The 15,651-nt window shown below is 69.5% G+C and overlaps 5 protein-coding genes across 5 annotated transcripts; 3 read left to right on the top strand and 2 right to left on the bottom strand.

Annotated features, from left to right (window-relative positions):
* On the bottom strand, positions 1 to 4,703 carry VPS52 (VPS52 subunit of GARP complex). The gene is given in 22 exon segments (XM_066986686.1): positions 1 to 269; positions 354 to 472; positions 570 to 681; positions 790 to 855; positions 961 to 1,068; positions 1,159 to 1,197; positions 1,199 to 1,255; positions 1,331 to 1,454; positions 1,537 to 1,655; positions 1,734 to 1,853; positions 1,856 to 1,891; positions 1,963 to 2,096; positions 2,228 to 2,267; positions 2,269 to 2,286; positions 2,381 to 2,513; positions 2,620 to 2,720; positions 2,809 to 2,959; positions 3,029 to 3,204; positions 3,298 to 3,365; positions 3,476 to 3,551; positions 3,671 to 3,723; positions 4,552 to 4,703. Coding segments are annotated over 22 exon segments (2,091 nt in total). The 5' UTR covers positions 4,646 to 4,703; the 3' UTR covers positions 1 to 122.
* On the top strand, positions 4,673 to 6,505 carry RPS18 (ribosomal protein S18). Its single transcript, XM_066986885.1, has 6 exons — positions 4,673 to 4,788; positions 5,658 to 5,756; positions 5,854 to 5,940; positions 6,031 to 6,132; positions 6,216 to 6,307; positions 6,395 to 6,505. The coding sequence occupies exons 1-6, from the start codon at positions 4,786 to 4,788 to the stop codon at positions 6,468 to 6,470; spliced, it is 459 nt and encodes a 152-aa protein (XP_066842986.1). The 5' UTR covers positions 4,673 to 4,785; the 3' UTR covers positions 6,471 to 6,505.
* A 984-nt stretch (positions 6,506 to 7,489) lies between these two features.
* On the top strand, positions 7,490 to 10,933 carry WDR46 (WD repeat domain 46). Its single transcript, XM_066986709.1, has 14 exons — positions 7,490 to 7,672; positions 8,235 to 8,347; positions 8,471 to 8,558; positions 8,639 to 8,700; positions 8,794 to 8,898; positions 8,999 to 9,149; positions 9,224 to 9,359; positions 9,453 to 9,552; positions 9,644 to 9,797; positions 9,875 to 10,022; positions 10,113 to 10,207; positions 10,312 to 10,407; positions 10,506 to 10,619; positions 10,714 to 10,933. Exons 1-14 carry the CDS (start codon positions 7,505 to 7,507, stop codon positions 10,813 to 10,815), a joined length of 1,632 nt encoding a protein of 543 aa, XP_066842810.1. The 5' UTR covers positions 7,490 to 7,504; the 3' UTR covers positions 10,816 to 10,933.
* A 670-nt stretch (positions 10,934 to 11,603) lies between these two features.
* B3GALT4 (beta-1,3-galactosyltransferase 4) lies at positions 11,604 to 13,426 on the bottom strand. The gene is given in 2 exon segments (XM_066986726.1): positions 11,604 to 12,054; positions 12,056 to 13,426. Coding segments are annotated over 2 exon segments (1,518 nt in total). The 5' UTR covers positions 13,262 to 13,426; the 3' UTR covers positions 11,604 to 11,742.
* A 381-nt stretch (positions 13,427 to 13,807) lies between these two features.
* Positions 13,808 to 15,639, top strand: PFDN6 (prefoldin subunit 6). Its single transcript, XM_066986893.1, has 5 exons — positions 13,808 to 13,910; positions 14,019 to 14,089; positions 15,091 to 15,161; positions 15,275 to 15,399; positions 15,477 to 15,639. Exons 2-5 carry the CDS (start codon positions 14,026 to 14,028, stop codon positions 15,583 to 15,585), a joined length of 369 nt encoding a protein of 122 aa, XP_066842994.1. The 5' UTR covers positions 13,808 to 13,910; positions 14,019 to 14,025; the 3' UTR covers positions 15,586 to 15,639.
* Positions 15,640 to 15,651: the final 12 nt, after the last annotated feature.

The following is a 15,651-nucleotide window of genomic DNA, read 5'->3' as shown; positions in this document are numbered from 1 at the left end:
TGCGCCTCGGGTCCTTTATACAAGCGGGGTCGCAGTCCGCGGGACCCGGGGGGGACAAACGGACACGGGGGGGGACATGGACAGACAGACGGGCGGGGGGGCGCGGGGGGAGCCCCCAGCCCTCAGAAGTTGGGCTTGTGCTTCTTGAGCTCCACCATCAGGTGGTGGATGTTGATGAGCTCGGCGCGGGCGGGCAGGGCACGCAGCGGGGGCTGCGACAGCACCTTGTGGAAGCGGTGGTAGTACTGGATCAGCTGCGTCAGCGCTCCCTGGGGGACAGGGGGAGGGACAAAGGGGGGGGGGTCAGTTATCGAAGCACCCCCCGGGGTGTCCCCCCCCAAAAAAAAAGCCACCTGGATGATGCTGGTGCCGTTCTTGAAGTTGCTGAAGGAGCGCATGACGTCCTGGCTCAGCGCCTCCACTGCTGCCTTCCACGTGCCGGAGAAGCCGCGCACCAGCTGGGTCACCCGGGCTGGGGGGGGGGGTAAAAAGGGGATGGGGGGGGGGTCAAAAAGGGGAAGGGGGGTTAAAAAGGGGAAGGGGGGGTCACGGGGCCCCCCGAACCTCACCCTCCTCCCCGCGCAGCCGCTCCTGCTGCCCCTTCTCGATGAGCGCCTCCGCCTCCTTGACGAAGGCGATCATCCCCCCGAAGGGCGGCGAGAGGATCTCCTCAATGAATTCCTGCGGGGGGGACATAAAAAAAAAAAAACGGGGGGGGGGTCGTGAGATGCCCCCAGGGCCCCCCCCCATTTTGCTGGGGGTCGGGAGAGAGCCCCCCCCCCATCTCACCTGGGTGCGGGCTGAGAGCAGCTGCTGGAAGCCCTCCACCTCCTTGCTCTCCTCCACCGCTCGCTCCTGGGGGACGGGGATTAAATCGGAGGGGGGGGACACAAACAGAAAAAGGGACCCCCCAGGTGCTAAAATGGGGGTGGGGGGGTCCCCAATTTGTTGGGGGCTCACCATGAGGACGCCCAGCATCATGTCGTAGTTGTTGATGAGGAAGACGAGCTGCTCCTTGCGCGAGGAGAACTCGGCCGCCACGCGCAGCACGAAGTTCTCCACCTCCACCTGCGTGGGCGAGGGGTGAAATAAGATGGGGGGGGGCTTTGCCTGACCCCCCCCCCCAAAAAAAAAAAAAAAGCCCCCCTCCCCCGAGACCTGCAGCTGCCCCAGCAGCGCGTGGGTCTTCTCGTTGGGGAACGGTCTGGTTGATGCTGACGATGGCGGAGGAGAACTCGGCGTAGCGCCGCGTGATCTGAGGAGGCGAAAATAAGGCCGAGGGGGGCCCCGCAAGCCCCCCCCCCCCCCAAAAAAAAACAACCCTATTTACGTAGTGGGGCCGCGTGTCGAGGAAGCCCAGCCTCTGCGGGTCGGTGTTCTGGATGCTCTGGATGTTCAGCTCCAGGATGTGCTCGAAGCGGGGCCACAGCATCTCCAGCAGCGCGTCCCAGTACCTGCGCGGCCCCACGGACGTTTGGGGGGGGCACGTCGGGGTTTTTAGGGGCGGGGGGGTCAGAGCGGCCCCCCAGGACTCACTTATCGACGGCGGGGATGTTGCGCTTGGCCATGATGGCCTTGAAGCGCAGCACGATGTGGATGCAGAGGAAGACGGCGATGCCGTCGTAGCAGTCGCAGACGTAGGCTTCCATGTGCTTCTGCGGGGACGTTTTTAGGGGGCGGGGGTGTCAGCGGCACGGGGCGACCCCCCGATAAAATCCCGCTCCCAAACCCACCAGGAACATGGCCAGGGTCTTGCCCATGACGGCGTTGAAGAGGTCCTGGGCGCTGGGCCCCGCCACCATGAAGAAGTCGCAGAGGAAGAGGTACTCGCGGCAGCCGTTGTCCAGCAACGCGCGTAGTGCTGGCTGCGGAACAGCGACTCGAAGGGGTACTGGGGGCGGGGGTCAGAGCCTTTTGGGGACCCCCCCACATTTTTAGGACCCCCTTGGGCCTCATGCTCACCCTCACGTCGCTCTTCTGGGCGGCGTGGGGCACGATGATGGGGCCCTCCAGCTCGGCCGCCCCGATGACGCTGCCGCGGTTGCCCAGCGTGAAGACGGTGTTGCGGTTCTTCAGCGACGGCTTCGAGAAGAAGCGTGGGGGCACGGCCGGGAGGGGTGGTCAAGGACACAACGGGGGGGGCAAGAATAAAACGGGGGGGGCACGTTTTGCCCCCCCACACCCTCCCCTGCCACCCCCCACCCCCCCAAGCAGCTCCCCAGGATATCTTTCTTGGCCGTGTCCTCCACGCCCATCAGGTCGTCCTTTCTCCGCCACCTCCTCGTACTGCAGGGTGGAAAGCGGGGAAAATGAGCGCCAAAAAGGGGTCCTGGCCCCCCCCCGCGTGCCCCCCAGCCCCATGGGTGTCCCCCCACCCCACCTGGATCTTCATGAGGCGGCTGGTGTAGGACTTGAAGTAGGAGAGGTAGATCTTGCTCATGGTGTCCACGTACTGCTCCCGCAGCTCCTGCGCCACCGCCCGCTCGTTGCCCAGCAGGAACTGGTAGAAAAACCTGCAAGAAAACAAAAAGGGGGGGGGTTAAAATAACGGGGGGGGCGTTAAAAATAACGGGGGGTTAAAAGTAACGGGGGGGGTTAAAAGTAACGGGGGGCACCCACCTGTACTTCAGCAAGGCGTTCTGCGGGATCTGGTAGTTGGTCATGGGCTTGCGGAAGGAGTAAATCTTCTGCAGGACGAACTCGCGGATTTTGGTCACCGCCTGAAAAAAGGGGGGACAAAACGGGTCAGGGGGTGTCGGGAAGGGGAGGAGGGGATCGTTTTTTTTATTTTGGGGGGGGGGGGCTCGCCTTGATCTTGAGCTTCTCCAGGATGTGCTGCACGTCGGCACAGGCCACGGTCTCCCTGAACGCCTGCTCCTTCACCGAGTTGATCTTCCCGTTGAGCTCGTGGAGCTGCTCCAGGAACTCCTGCTCCGTCACCGGCGCCTCCAGGATGGCGCTGAGGGGGGAAATACGAAAAGCGGGGGGACACGGGGACAGGTTTCGCGTCCCTCGTCCCTTGCCCTACCTGATCATGGGGGCCGGCACCACCAGCTCGTCCAGCAGCTGGCCCAGCTGGCGGCGCACGGCGCGGCGGTTGCGCAGCCGCAGGTTCATGGCCACCGAGTGCTCCTGCAGCGTGCGGATCTCGCAGCTGATGCTGCTCAGGGCGCTCTGGAAGGAGCCCAGCATCTGCTCCATGCGCTGCGGGGAGGGGACAGAGGGGAACTTGGGGACACGGCGGGGACGCGGCGGGGACGTCCCTGGGGACACCCGCGGGGGCCGCCGGGCTCCGACCTCCAGGATGGCGTCGCAGGCGGTGATCTGGTTGTGCAGCGAGGCGATGTTCTCGCTCTCCTTGATGTCTGCGGGGACGGTTAAGGGACACCAGGGGACACCGAGGGACACCAGGGGACATTGGGGACACCGAGGGACCCCCCCCCCCAGCCCCGTGACACCCCCACGAGAAGGATACAGTCGCGGATGGAGGCGCGCTCGACCTCCTGCAGCTCCAGCTCCACCTGCCTCGAGTACTGGCGCAGGTCCACGCCCTGCGGGCACAGCGGTGACACCGGGGGGGGGGGGGGGGGGGGTGGCACTGCGGGGTGGTGGCACTAAGGCAGGGGGGGACGTTAAGGGGTTGGGGACGCGGGGGGGGGACCTCGCTCACCGTCTTCAGGGCCTCCTGCACCAGCGCGTCCTCCAGGTTGGCCTGGATGTGAACTTGGGGGTGGGGGACACGGTGTCACCATTTCCCCCCCTCCCCGCCCTTGGTGGCCCCTTTTTGTCACCTCGTTCCCACCCCCACGCTGTCCCACCCTAAGGCTGCCCCTTGGCCCCTCGCCTCTCCTGGCATTCATCCCTGTGTCCCCTTTCTGTCCCCAGGGTCCCCCCTGTGTCACCCCCCATCCCCCGGGCCACCCACCCCATGTCCTCCCATGTCCCCCTGCATCCTCCCCCGTTCCCCAATGTCCCCCCATGTCCCCCCCATCCCCAGTGTCCCCCAAAGTCACCCCCTGTCCCCCTCCTGTCCTGTGTCACCCCCACACTCCCCTCCTGTCCCCAATGACCACCCCATGTCCCCCCTGTGTCCCCAACGTCCCTCCCTGTGTCCCCCCGTCCCCAGGGCCCCCTCATGTCCCCCTCCTGTCCCCTGTGACCCCCCCCCCAGTGCCCCCCAAACCCCCCCAAGTTCCCAATGTCCCCCTCCTGTCCCCAATTCCCCCCCATGTCCCCCCAGTGTCCCCCCTGCCCCCAGGCCCCCCCATGTCCCCCCTCCTGTCCCCTGTGTCCCCCCCAGCGTCCCCAATACCCCCCCAAGCCCCCAATGTCCCCCTCCTGTCCCCAATTCCCCCCTCCATGTCCCCCCAGTGTCCCAAACATCCCCCCGTGCCCCTAGGGCCCCCCAGGGCCCCCCACGTCCCCCCAGCCCCCCCCCGCCCCCTGTCGCCACCCCCCAGCGTCCCCCACACGTCCCCAACGCCCCCCCCCAGCGTCCCCCCGTGTCCCCCCCGTGTCCCCAACATCCCCCCCCGTGCCCCCCCCGCGCACCATCGACGCCGTCCAGCACCAGGTCCTCCCCGCCCAGCTCCAGCTCGGGCTCCGCCATCCCCTGCAGGGGGGGCTCGGCCTCCGCCGCCGCCATCTTGGCTCCCCCTCCCCTTCCCCTCCCCGCCCCGCCCCGCCCCAACCCGCGTCACGTGACGGGGGAGGGAGCGGCGCGCGGCGCGCTGACGTCACTTCCGCCTCCTTCCCTTCCCCGAGCAGCACCGCGGAGGCGCCGCCATGGTGGGCGCGGGGCCTGGAAGGGGGGGGGGGGGGGCGGCGGCATCGGGCGGCATCGGCGCCGGGACGGGGCGGAGGGGGACGGGAAGGGGCTGAGGGGCACGGGGGGTCGGGGGAACGGGGAGGGGGTCGGATGCGGCGGGGGGACCGCGCTCGGCGCCATCGGCGGCTGTCGGCGGGGTCCGCGGCCTGTGGCGATCGTGGCCGGGCCCTGGGGGTGTCCCCGAGGCCCCCCCCCAGGTGTCCCCGAGCCCCCCCGAGGGTGTCCCCAAGGTCCCAGGGGTGTCCCTGAGCCCCTGGGGGTGTCCCCAAGCCCCTCGGGGTGTCCCCAAGCCCCTCTCCCTGCCCCTTTCCCCGCCCCCCAGGGCCACCCAGCCCCATGGCTCCTCCTTCCCACCGCCCCCATGGAGCCCCCGGTGACCGTCCCTGTCCCTTTGTCACGGTCCCCGTCCCCATCCCTCGGTCCCCATCCCTTGGACCCTGTCCCTTGGTCGCCGTCCCTGTCCCTTGGTCACCGTCCCCCTTTTTTGGTGACTGTCCCCATTCCTCAGTCACCGTCCCTATCCCTCAGTGACTGTCCCCATCCCTTGGATCCCGTCCCTCAGTCCCTGTCCCCATCCCCAACCCTTGGTGACCGTCCCCATCCCTTGGGGACCATCGCAATCCCTTGGGGACTGTCCCTGTCCCCCGGGGACCGTCCCCGTCCCTTGGGGACCATCCCTGTCCCTCGGTGACTGTCCCTGTCCCTTGGTCCCCGTCCCCATCCCTTGGTGAGCATCCCAATCCTTTGGGGACTGTCCCAATCCCTCGGGGACTGTCCTTGTCCCCCAGTGACTGTCCCTGTCCCTTGGTGACCGTCCCCGTCCCCGCAGTCGCTCGTCATCCCCGAGAAGTTCCAGCACATCCTGCGAGTGCTCAACACCAACATCGACGGCCGGCGGAAGATCGCCTTCGCCATCACCGCCATCAAGGTGAGGTGGGGGGGGGTTGGGGACACGCGGTGACGGAGGCGTCCCCGCCGTGTCCCCCGCTGGCCCCCCGTCCCCCCTGACGCTGTCCCCGCTGCAGGGCGTGGGGCGCCGCTATGCCCACGTGGTGCTGCGCAAGGCCGACATCGACCTCACCAAGCGGGCAGGCGAGCTGACGGAGGACGAGGTGAGGGCTTGGGGACACCGGGGATGCGATGGGGGGGATGTGGGGGGGGGGGGACGCGGGGACACCTCCCGTGTCACTTTGTCCCCGCAGGTGGAGCGCGTCATCACCATCATGCAGAACCCGCGGCAGTACAAGATCCCCGACTGGTTCCTCAACAGGCAGAAGGACGTGAAGGACGGCAAGTACAGCCAGGTGAGGGGGAGGGGGCGCGGGGGGACACCGGGGACATCCCCGGGGACACGGCGGTGACACTGCCCGTCCCCGTCCCCGCGTAGGTGCTGGCCAACGGGCTGGACAACAAGCTGCGCGAGGACCTGGAGCGGCTGAAGAAGATCCGGGCGCACCGGGGGCTGCGCCACTTCTGGGGGTGAGCATGGGGGGGGACACGGGGGGGTTGGGGACACGCGTGGGGACGGGGGCCATGACACCGCTGTCCCCCTGTTCTCCCCTCTAGGTTGCGCGTGCGAGGCCAGCACACCAAGACCACCGGGCGCCGGGGCCGCACCGTCGGCGTCTCCAAGAAGAAGTAATTTGGCTGGAAATAAAGGTGCCTTTTGTCACCAGATGTGCTCCGGGCTGTGTCGTTTTTGGGGGGGGGACACCAGGGGGCCTTGCACGAGGACTGGGCCTTGCACGAGGATGGGGGCGGGGGGTTCTTGCACGGGGACAGGGCTTTGCACGCCCACAGTGCAAGGGCTTGGGGGGGGAGCCGGGCTTTGGGTACAGCTGGGGGGGCTCTGGATGGGGTGGTCGTGCAAGCCCCGCCCACCCCGTGATAAGGGCATGCAAGCCCCGCCCATTTGCTGGCACTAGTGTGCAAGCGCCACCCGGCTGCCCTTAAGACATGCGGCGCCGGCGTTCCCTTGCTTTGCCTTCAACAACATGACATGGCCGCGCCGGCGTTCCCTTGCTTTGCCCTCAACCAACATGGCCGCGCCGGCGTTCCCTTGCTTTGCCCTCAACCAACATGGCCGCGCCGGCGTTCCCTTGCTTTGCCCTCAACCAACATGGCCGCGCCGGCGTTCCCTTGCTTTGCCCTCAACCAACATGGCCGCGCCGGCGTTCCCTTGCTTTGCCCTCAACCAACATGGCCGCGCCGGCGTTCCCTTGCTTTGCCCTCAACCAACATGGCCGCGCCGGCGTTCCCTTGCTTTGCCCTCAACCAACATGGCCGCGCCAGCGTTCCCTTGCTTTGCCCTCAACCAACATGGCCGCGCCGGCGTTCCCTTGCTTTGCCCTCAACCAACATGGCCGCGCCGCGCCCTTGTTCCCGTGCTTTGCCCTCAACCAACATGGCCGCGCCGGCGTTCCCGCTTTGCCCTCAACCAACATGGCCGCGCCCGCTTCGCTCCGCTGCCCTCCAGCAACATGGCGGCGCCCCGCCCCGCCCCTCCGCCTCGCCCGCCCGCTACAAACATGGCGCCGCCGCCTTCGCCCCGCCCTACGTCGGGCAAAGCCTCCTCGGTTCGCCATTGGCCGCGCGCCGGGGCTCCCCGCCTCCTGATTGGCCGCGGCGCGCCGGGGCGCCGGAAGGGCGGGCCCGGCGCGCACGCACGCGGCGGGGATGGTGGCGGCGGCGGCGGCCACCGGCGGGGGGGGCGCGGCCCGGGGGGCCCGGGGCCGGCGGGGGGGGCCCGGGGGGGGCCCGAGGAGGCAGGACCCCTTCCCGGGGGCCGCGCCCCTGCCCCGGCCTCGGGTGAGGCGGTTCCTGAGGGGCTCGGAGGGCAAGGAGGTGGGGGCTGGGGGGATTGGGGGGGATTCGGGGGGCTCTGAAGAGGTTGAGGAGGGACTTGGGGGATTTGGGGGGCGTCTGGGACGGTATGAGGAAGCTGGGAGGGATTTTGGGGGGGGCTGAGGGGGATGGGATGGGGGGGGGCTTGGGGTGGGATTTGGGGGGGCTGGGGATGGGATAGGTTTGGGGGCTTGGGGTGGGATTTGGGGGGGGCTAGGAGGGGTTGGGGGGAACTGGGGGCTTGGGGAGGGATTTGGGGGGGGCTGAGGAGGCTGGGAGGGTTTGGGGAGATCTGGGGGGGGCTTGGGGAAGGATCTGGGGGGGGCTGGGAGGGGGTTGGGGAGGATCTGGGGGGGCTCGGAGAGGGATTCAGGGGGCTGGAGGAGGACGGGAAGGGGTTGGGGGGCTTGGGGTGGGATTTGGGGGGGATCTGGGGGGGTTGGAGAGGAATTTGGGGGTGGCTGGGGGGCTTGTGGAGTGGCTTAGGGGGGACCTGGGGGGCTTGGGGAGGGATTTGGGGGTCCCACCTGATGCCCCCCCCCCCCCCCCCTTTTTATCCCAGCCCCGCGCCCGCACCCAGCGCCTGCGGGGGCACCTGCAGCGAGCAGAGCGCAATGAGGAGGCGGCGGCCACACGGGCGGCGCGCTCGGAGCTGCTGCTGCCCGAGGAGCCGGGGTGAGTCCCCCGGGTGTCCCCCCCCCCCGGTGTCACCCCCCCCCGGTGTCACCACCCCCCCGGTGTCCCCCACCCCCGTCCTCCCCGCGTCACCCCCCCGCGTCCCCTTCTCCCACCCCGCAGCTTCCTGGAGGCTGACCCCGGCGAGGACACCTGCACCATCACCCAGGGGGACATCGCTGAGGCCGTGGACGTCGCCAGCGCCGCCAAGGTGAGGATGGGACACCTTGGGGACGCTTTGGGGACGCCGGGGGACAGCCAGCGCTCACCCCCCTGCCCCCCGTCCCGCAGCACTTCGAGCTGAGGCTGGAGCAGTTCGGGCCCTACCGGCTGGATTACACCCGCACCGGGCGGTGAGCGGGGGCTGTTTGGGGGGGGGGGGGGATATTTCTTTGTCACCTTCTTGTCACCTCGTTGTCACCTCCTTGTCACCCCGTGTCCCGCAGGCACCTGCTGCTGGGCGGCCGCCGGGGCCACGTGGCCGCCCTGGACTGGCAGACGAAGGCGCTGATGTGCGAGGTCAACGTGCTGGAGGCGGCCAACGACGTGGCGTGAGCGCGAGCAACCAGCCCGTCCCCACGCCCCCCCACACCCCCCCATGGGTGTCCCCACAGCATCCCCACGTCCCCCCCCCCCTTGTCCCCCCCGCAGGTGGCTGCACACGGAGACGATGTTCGCGGTGGCGCAGCGCCGCTGGCTCTACGTCTACGACAACCAAGGGCTGGAGCTCAACTGCCTCAAATCCTTCCCCGGCGTCCTGCGCCTGCAGTTCCTGCCCTACCACTTCCTGCTGGCAACGGCGGTGGGCGTCGCTTTTAGGGGACGCCGGGGGACATCTGAGGGGGGGTCCTGACGCTGTGTCCCCCCCCCCCCCAGAACGAGAGCGGCTTCCTGCAGTACCTGGACATCTCGGTGGGGAAGGAGGTGGCAGCGCTTTGCACACGCGGCGGGCGCTTGGCTGTCATGGCGCAGAACCCGGCCACCGCCATCGTGCACCTGGGGCACAGCAACGGTCAGCGGCCCCCCCTTTTGACCCCCTCCCCTTTAAAATTTGGGGTGCAGCCCCCCCCCCCCCCCCCAAAACCTCACCGCTTCCTCTCCGCAGGCACGGTGACGCTGTGGAGCCCCAACGTCAAGGAGCCGCTGGTGCGGATGCTGTGCCACCGCGGGGCCGTGCGCGCCGCCGCCGTCGACCCCACCGGCACGTGAGCACGGGAGGGGCTTTGGGGACCCCCGCAGCCCCCCGAAATTTTGATATCGCTGTCACTCGACCCCCCCGTCCCCCCCCCCCCTCAGGTACATGGCGACGGCGGGGCTGGACCGCAAGCTGCAGCTGTGGGACCTGCGGACGTACCGGGCGCTGCGGGGGCTGCTGCTGCCCCTCGGCGCCGCCGAGCTCGCCTTCAGCCAGCGCGGGCTGCTGGCCGCCGCCTGCGGGGACCTGGTGCAGGTGGGACACGGTCGGGACAGCCCCAATTTGGGGTTTTATCCCCCCCCCCCAACCCTCAACGCTCGCCCCCTCCCCAGGTTTACCAGGCGCCCGGCGGCGAGCTGACCCCGAAGCCGTACCTCTGCCACCGCCTGTCCCGGCCGCCCCACGGCCTCCGCTTCTGCCCCTTCGAGGACGTCCTCGGCGTGGGGCACGGCGCCGGCTTCAGCAGCTTGCTGGTGCCAGGTAGGGGACGCCCCCCCTCGCCCCCGTGTGTCCCCCCCTTCCTTGGGGACAAAGGGACAATGCCTCCCGTGTCTGTGTCCCCCCCCGCAGGCGCCGGCGAGGCGAACTTCGACGCGCTGGAGAACAACCCGTACCGCAGCCGCAAGCAGCGGCAGGAGTGGGAGGTGAAGGCGCTGCTGGAGAAGGTGAGAAGGGGCCGGGAGGGGGCTCAAGGGCTTGGGGACCCCCCCGGGGTGCCGCTCACCCCCTTCCCGTTGTCCCCGTGCCCCCCCTTTTCCTCCCCCCCCAGATCCCCGCCGAGCTGATCACGCTGGACCCGGGGCAGCTGCAGCGCGTGGACACAGCCACCATGGAGCAGAAGCGAGCGGAGCGCGTCGAGCGCCTGGTACGGGGCCGGGGGTGGCGCCACGGGGTTTGAGGGGAGGCAGAGGGGTTTGGGGTCACCCCCCTCACCCCGTTAATGTCCGTTTTTCCCCCTTCCAGGGTTTTGACCCCCAAGCCAAGGGCAAGTTCCAGCCGCGGCGGCGGGCGAAGGGCGGCAGCTCGACGGGCAGCTTGCTGCGGCGCAAGAGGAAGGTGGCCCACCAGGAGCAGCGGGTGGGTGTCGTGCCCCCCCCCCCCCCCCCAAAAAAAAAAAAACCTTCGGATTTGGGGTTCTTGATGTGTCCCCGTGTCCTGTCCCTCCCCCCAGGCTGTCATCCGGCAGAGCGTGGAGCAGCGGGAGCAGCAGCAGAAGCAGAGCAGGGCGGCGCCCCCCCCACAGCGCACAGCGCTCGACCGCTTCAAGAAATAGGGATAAGGACGCTTCCCCCCCCCTCTCCATGGCGTCCCCAACAGCTTGGGGACATCTCTGCGGGGCCGGGACACCCCCATGGGGCGCCCCCCTCGTTATTAAAGCCTTTGTACCCCCATTTCCGTGCCCTGATTTTGGGGAACCCCCCCCCAGCCCTGCGTCCCCCGAGCACCGCGGATGTCGCCGTCCTCGTTTATTGCCCAGGACTTTGGTCACCAGCATGGAGGTGGCCCGGGGCCAGTCTTTGTCCCCACCGTGCTGGGGACAGACCCTGGGTGACGGCACGGCCCCGTCACTGCCGCAGCTCCAGCGCCGGGCGGTGTCCTCGTCCCCGCAGCCGTCGGGCGAGGTCCTGGTTCCGCTGCGCCCCGCAGGGTCCCCGGGGAGGTCGCAGCGCCGCAGCCCAGCACCGCTGCGGCTCCTGGGGCACTGCGGTGACGTCCGGGGCCATGTCCCCTTGCTGCTGCAGCTCCTTGAGCCCCGGGCCGTGTCCTGGTCCCTGTTGCGCTTGTGCTGATGGCCCATGAAGGCGCAGCGCCGCATCCTGCCTCCGCTGCGGCTTTGTTTTCTTCTTCGGTTTGTGCCGCGCCGTGCATTGTCCCGGTCCCCGTTGCGCCCCAAATAATGTTCGGGGGAGGACGCGGCACCGCTACATCTCCTGGAGGACGCACGGCGAGCGCCTTGCAGCGTCTTTTCTTCCTCCCCCTTGCACCTGGGGCTTTATTTGGGGCTGCGTCCCGCCGCTGCTGCAGCTCCTTGGGCTCGGGCAGCGCCTCGCAGGGTCCTGCTCCCCGTGGCACCTGCGGTTTTTCGTGCTGCGGCCCCTTTCTTCTGCAGCCCCCTGACCCCGTGCAACGCCCTGCACCCCGTTACACCCGCATCGCAGGCTCTCGTGCCCCCCCCCGCCCCGTGCACCCCCTCCCCAGCTCAGGACCACAGCCCCTGCAGCGCGGCCAGCGCCTTGCAGCGCAGCACGCCCAGCGCCCGCTGCAGGGGGCTGCAGGCGGCCTCCCCCCCCCGCGCCAGCTCCCAGGCGCGCCGCAGCTCGGGGGGCCGCAGCCGGTGGGCGCTCAGCAGCACCCCCCCGTAGCAGCAGGGGTCCAAGGGGAAGCGGGCGGCCCCGGCCATGCGCGCCGAGTGCCGGGGGGCCAGCCCGGCTCGGCGGGCGCACAGCCCCACGAAGACGTCCTCGGGCCCCACGGCGGGGACGCGGGGGGCGGCCGCCAGCACCGCCGCCACCAGCCGGGGCCGAGAGGACGTAGGCGCTGCCGCTGCAGTACGGGGGGAAGGCGGCGGCGGCGTAGAGGGAGGCGGGGACGTGGTGGCGGCCGCGAGGGTCCCGCTCGGGGCGCACGCGCCAGTGCACGCGGCCCAGGTAGAGGCGGGCGGGGGCGGGCGAGGCGCGCAGGAGGCTCAGCAGCGCCGGCACGTGCACGAAGGCGTCGTCGTCGGCCTTGAGGACGAAGCGGGCGCCGGGGCAGCGCGCGGCCGCCCAGCCCAGCAGCAGCAGGGTCTTGCGGGTGAGGTTGGCGTAGGTGTCGGCGAAGGCGCCCTGCACGACGTCGCCGTGCCGCCGCGCCTCGGCCAGCACCGCCGCCCCCGCCGCGCCGCCCCCCGCCGGCACCCCCAGGCCGAAGAGGGTGCGGGTGGGCAGCCCCCCGGCCCCCCCCGAGCCCCCCCAGGTGTCCCGCACCGCCTGGCGCTGGGCAGAGTGCGACGGGGCGCTGGGCACCAGCAGCAGCAGGAAGGGCGCAGGGTCCCCGCAGCCGGGGGGGGACACGAGGACGGGGATGCCGCCGAGGACGGGGGTGTCACCGAGGATGGGGACGCCGCCAGCAACGGGCGCGCTGTTTGCAGGGCCCGTGAGGTTTGCTGCGCCCACGCCAATCGCAGAGCTCGCACCCGTCGCGATGCCCGCGGCAGCTGCATTGTTTGCGATGTGGCCGCTGTCTGCAAGGCCTGCAGCGATCGCAAAGCCTGCATCACCTGCAATGCCCACAGCGTTTGCAAGGCCCGCACTCTTTGCAAAGCCTGCGCCGTTTGCAAAGCCTACACCATTTGCAAAGCCCCCGCCGGTCGCGATGCTCCTGCTGTTTGCCGTGCCCACGTACCGTGCAATGCCCGCGCCTTTTGCAAAGCCCCCAGCGATTGCAAAGCCCCCCCCGTCTGCAAAGCCTGCAGCAGCTGCAAGGCCTGCACCGTTTGCAAACCCTGCACCGTTTGCAAGCCCTGCATTGTTTGCAACGCCCCCACCTTTTGCAAAGCCCACACCGTCTGCAAACCCCGCGTCCGTGGCAGCGCCCCCCCGCTCCAGCCACGCCGCCAGCAGGGCCGCCAGCAGCTCCTCGCTCACGCCGCTGCCCACCAGCCCCAGCCCCAGCAGCAGCACCGCCAGCCCCGCCGCCCTGCGCAGCGCCCGCCGGCCCGGCCGCCGCCTCCGGCACATCCCCGCCGCTCACCGCCGCTGCTCGGGGCCCGGCGGGGCCGGCGGCGCCGCCTCCATTGCACGCGAGCGTGCAAAGAGCCCGGGAGGGGGCGTGCAAAGGGCCCCGGCGCGTGCAAAGCCGGCGGGAGCCGCGCACGGCCCCGCGGGGCTGGCAGGGGGCGTGGCCTGGGCCGGTGGGCGTGGCCTGGGAGGGTGGGCGTGGCCTGGGAGGGTGGGCGTGGCTACGGGTGCGTGGTTGGCTATGGGGTGGGCGGGGCTAGAGGCGGGGTGGGCGTGGTTAGCGGTGGAGTGGGCGGGGCTGGAGCTGGGGTGGGCGTGGCCAGAGGGGGGTGGGCGTGGTCATCGGAGTGGGCGGGGCTATGCGCCGGTCGGCCGCTGTCATTGGTGGAGTGGGCGTGGCCAGCGGCGGAGTGGGCGTGGCCGGAGTGGGGCGGGCGGTGTCGCGGAGGGGTGGGCGTGGCCAAGGCGGGGGCGTGGCCCAGGTGGCGGGGGGCGTGGCCAGGGAGCGGGCGCGCGGCGGGGGGGGTTGGCAGTCGAGGTGTGCGCAGGCGCGGGGCGGGGCGGGAGGGCGGGGCCGGGGTCACGTGGGCGGTGAGCGGAGGGGGCGGGGCCTGCACGGAGCCGGTTGGGGCGCGGGGAGCGCCGAGAGGTGGGGGAGGGGAACCGGGGGGGGGGTGGGGAGGGGAAGGCCGGGGGGGTCTTGGGGGGCCTGAGCGGTGCCCGTGACCCCCCCCCCCACCCCCTTCTCCTCTCCCAGCCCGGCCATGGCGGAGCAGATCCAGAAGAAGCTGCAGGGGGAGCTGGAGAAGTACCAGCAGCTGCAGAAAGGTACGGGGCGGGCAGGGCCCCTCCGCCCCATAACCCCCCAAAACCCCTCACAGCCCCCCCCCAACCCCGTAACCCACCCCCATAACCCCTCCAACTTCCTGTACCCCTTTAATCCCCCCTGCACCCCATAACCCCCCACCGTAACCTCCTGCACCCCTTAACCCCCATTATCCCCCCCATAACCCCCCCACCCCATAACCCCCCCCATCATCCCCCCCCGTACCCCCTAATCCCATCATCTCCCCCCATAATCCCCATAGCCCCCCCTGTATCCCTACCCCATAACTCCATCTTCCCCCCCACTTTGGTCCCCCACCCCCATGACCCCATAACCCCCATTTCCCCCCCATACCACCTCTGTCATACCCCACTTTGTACCCCCCCCACCCCACAGCCCCCATCTTCCCCCCCCTGTATCCCATAACCCCCCCATCAACCCCCCTCACCCCACAGCCCCCATCTTCCCCCCCCTGTACCCCATAACCCCCCCATCAACCCCCCCCACCCCACAGCCCCCATCTTCCCCGCCCGTACCCCATAACCCCCATTCTCCCCCCCGTACCCCGTAATCCCCCATTATCCACCCCATACCCCATAATCCCCCCCATCACCCCCCTGTACCCCATAACCCCCATCTTCCCCCCCAAACCCTGTAACCCCCCCCATCATACCCCCCATCCCCCATAATCCCCCATTGTTCACCCCCCAACCCCCCCATCACCCCCCCACACCCTATAATCCCATCATCCCCCCCATACCCCATAACCCCCATCATCTCCCCCCACCCCATAACCCCCCCATCACCCCCACATACCCCATAACCCCCCCCATAGCCCCCACTCCCCACAACACCCCCTCTCCACCCCGTATCCTCCCCCATAGGCCCATACCCCCCGGTCCCATACTCCCCTCACCCCATACTCCCCCTACACATCCCATTACACCCTAGTTTCGGGGCGAACCCCCCCAAAATTTTGTGTGTGTGTGTGTCCCCCCCAAAGACCTCAGCAAGTCGGTGGCGGCGCGGCAGAAGCTGGAGGCGCAGCTGACGGAGAACAACATCGTCAAGGAGGTGAGCGCCCCCCCCCCCCCCCCCAAAAAAAAAAACACACAAAGCAACCCCCAAAACAACCCCCGAAAAATCAAAACACCCTAAAAACCCCCGAATTGCCCCCAAAAAAACAGGAGCTGGAGCTGCTGGACGACACCAACGCCGTCTTCAAGCTGATGGGGCCGGTGCTGGTCAGGCAGGACATGGAGGAGGCCAGGGCCACGGTGGCCAAGCGCCTGGCCTACATCACCGGCGAGATGTGGGTGCTGGGGGCCGGGGGGGGGCCGTGGTGGTGCCCCCCCCCCCCAGCTAATTAACGCTAATTAACCCCCGCAGCAAGCGCTACGAGCAGCAGATGCAGGAGATGGAGCAGAAGTCGGAGCAGCGGCGCGAGGCGCTGGCCAGGCTGCAGCAGGACTTGCAGCGGGCGCAGGGCAAGGGCTGAGCATTACGGGGGGGGGGGGGGCATCACTCCGACCCCCCCCCTTAAAAAAATAATAAAAATAATAAA

Source organism: Anser cygnoides, chromosome 35 (genome assembly GCF_040182565.1).
Source record: "Anser cygnoides isolate HZ-2024a breed goose chromosome 35, Taihu_goose_T2T_genome, whole genome shotgun sequence".
NCBI classification, from domain to species: domain Eukaryota; kingdom Metazoa; phylum Chordata; class Aves; order Anseriformes; family Anatidae; genus Anser; species Anser cygnoides.
Note: the sequence above shows the minus strand (reverse complement) of the source record. Positions and strands in the feature narration are given on the sequence as shown.

Bases quoted from the DNA above. Each gene is read 5' to 3' on its own strand.
- RPS18 (XM_066986885.1), top strand. The intron at 5,757-5,853 runs GTGAGGTGGGGG...TCCCCGCTGCAG, and splicing joins TCGCCATCACCGCCATCAAG to GGCGTGGGGCGCCGCTATGC. The intron at 6,133-6,215 runs GTGAGGGGGAGG...GTCCCCGCGTAG, and splicing joins AGGACGGCAAGTACAGCCAG to GTGCTGGCCAACGGGCTGGA.
- WDR46 (XM_066986709.1), top strand. From the start codon at position 7,505: ATGGTGGCGGCGGCGGCGGCCACCGGCGGGGGGGGCGCGGCCCGGGGG. The intron at 8,559-8,638 runs GTGAGGATGGGA...CCCGTCCCGCAG, and splicing joins ACGTCGCCAGCGCCGCCAAG to CACTTCGAGCTGAGGCTGGA. The intron at 8,701-8,793 runs GTGAGCGGGGGC...CGTGTCCCGCAG, and splicing joins GATTACACCCGCACCGGGCG to GCACCTGCTGCTGGGCGGCC.
- PFDN6 (XM_066986893.1), top strand. From the start codon at position 14,026: ATGGCGGAGCAGATCCAGAAGAAGCTGCAGGGGGAGCTGGAGAAGTAC. The intron at 14,090-15,090 runs GTACGGGGCGGG...TCCCCCCCAAAG, and splicing joins GTACCAGCAGCTGCAGAAAG to ACCTCAGCAAGTCGGTGGCG. The intron at 15,400-15,476 runs GTGGGTGCTGGG...TAACCCCCGCAG, and splicing joins GCCTACATCACCGGCGAGAT to CAAGCGCTACGAGCAGCAGA.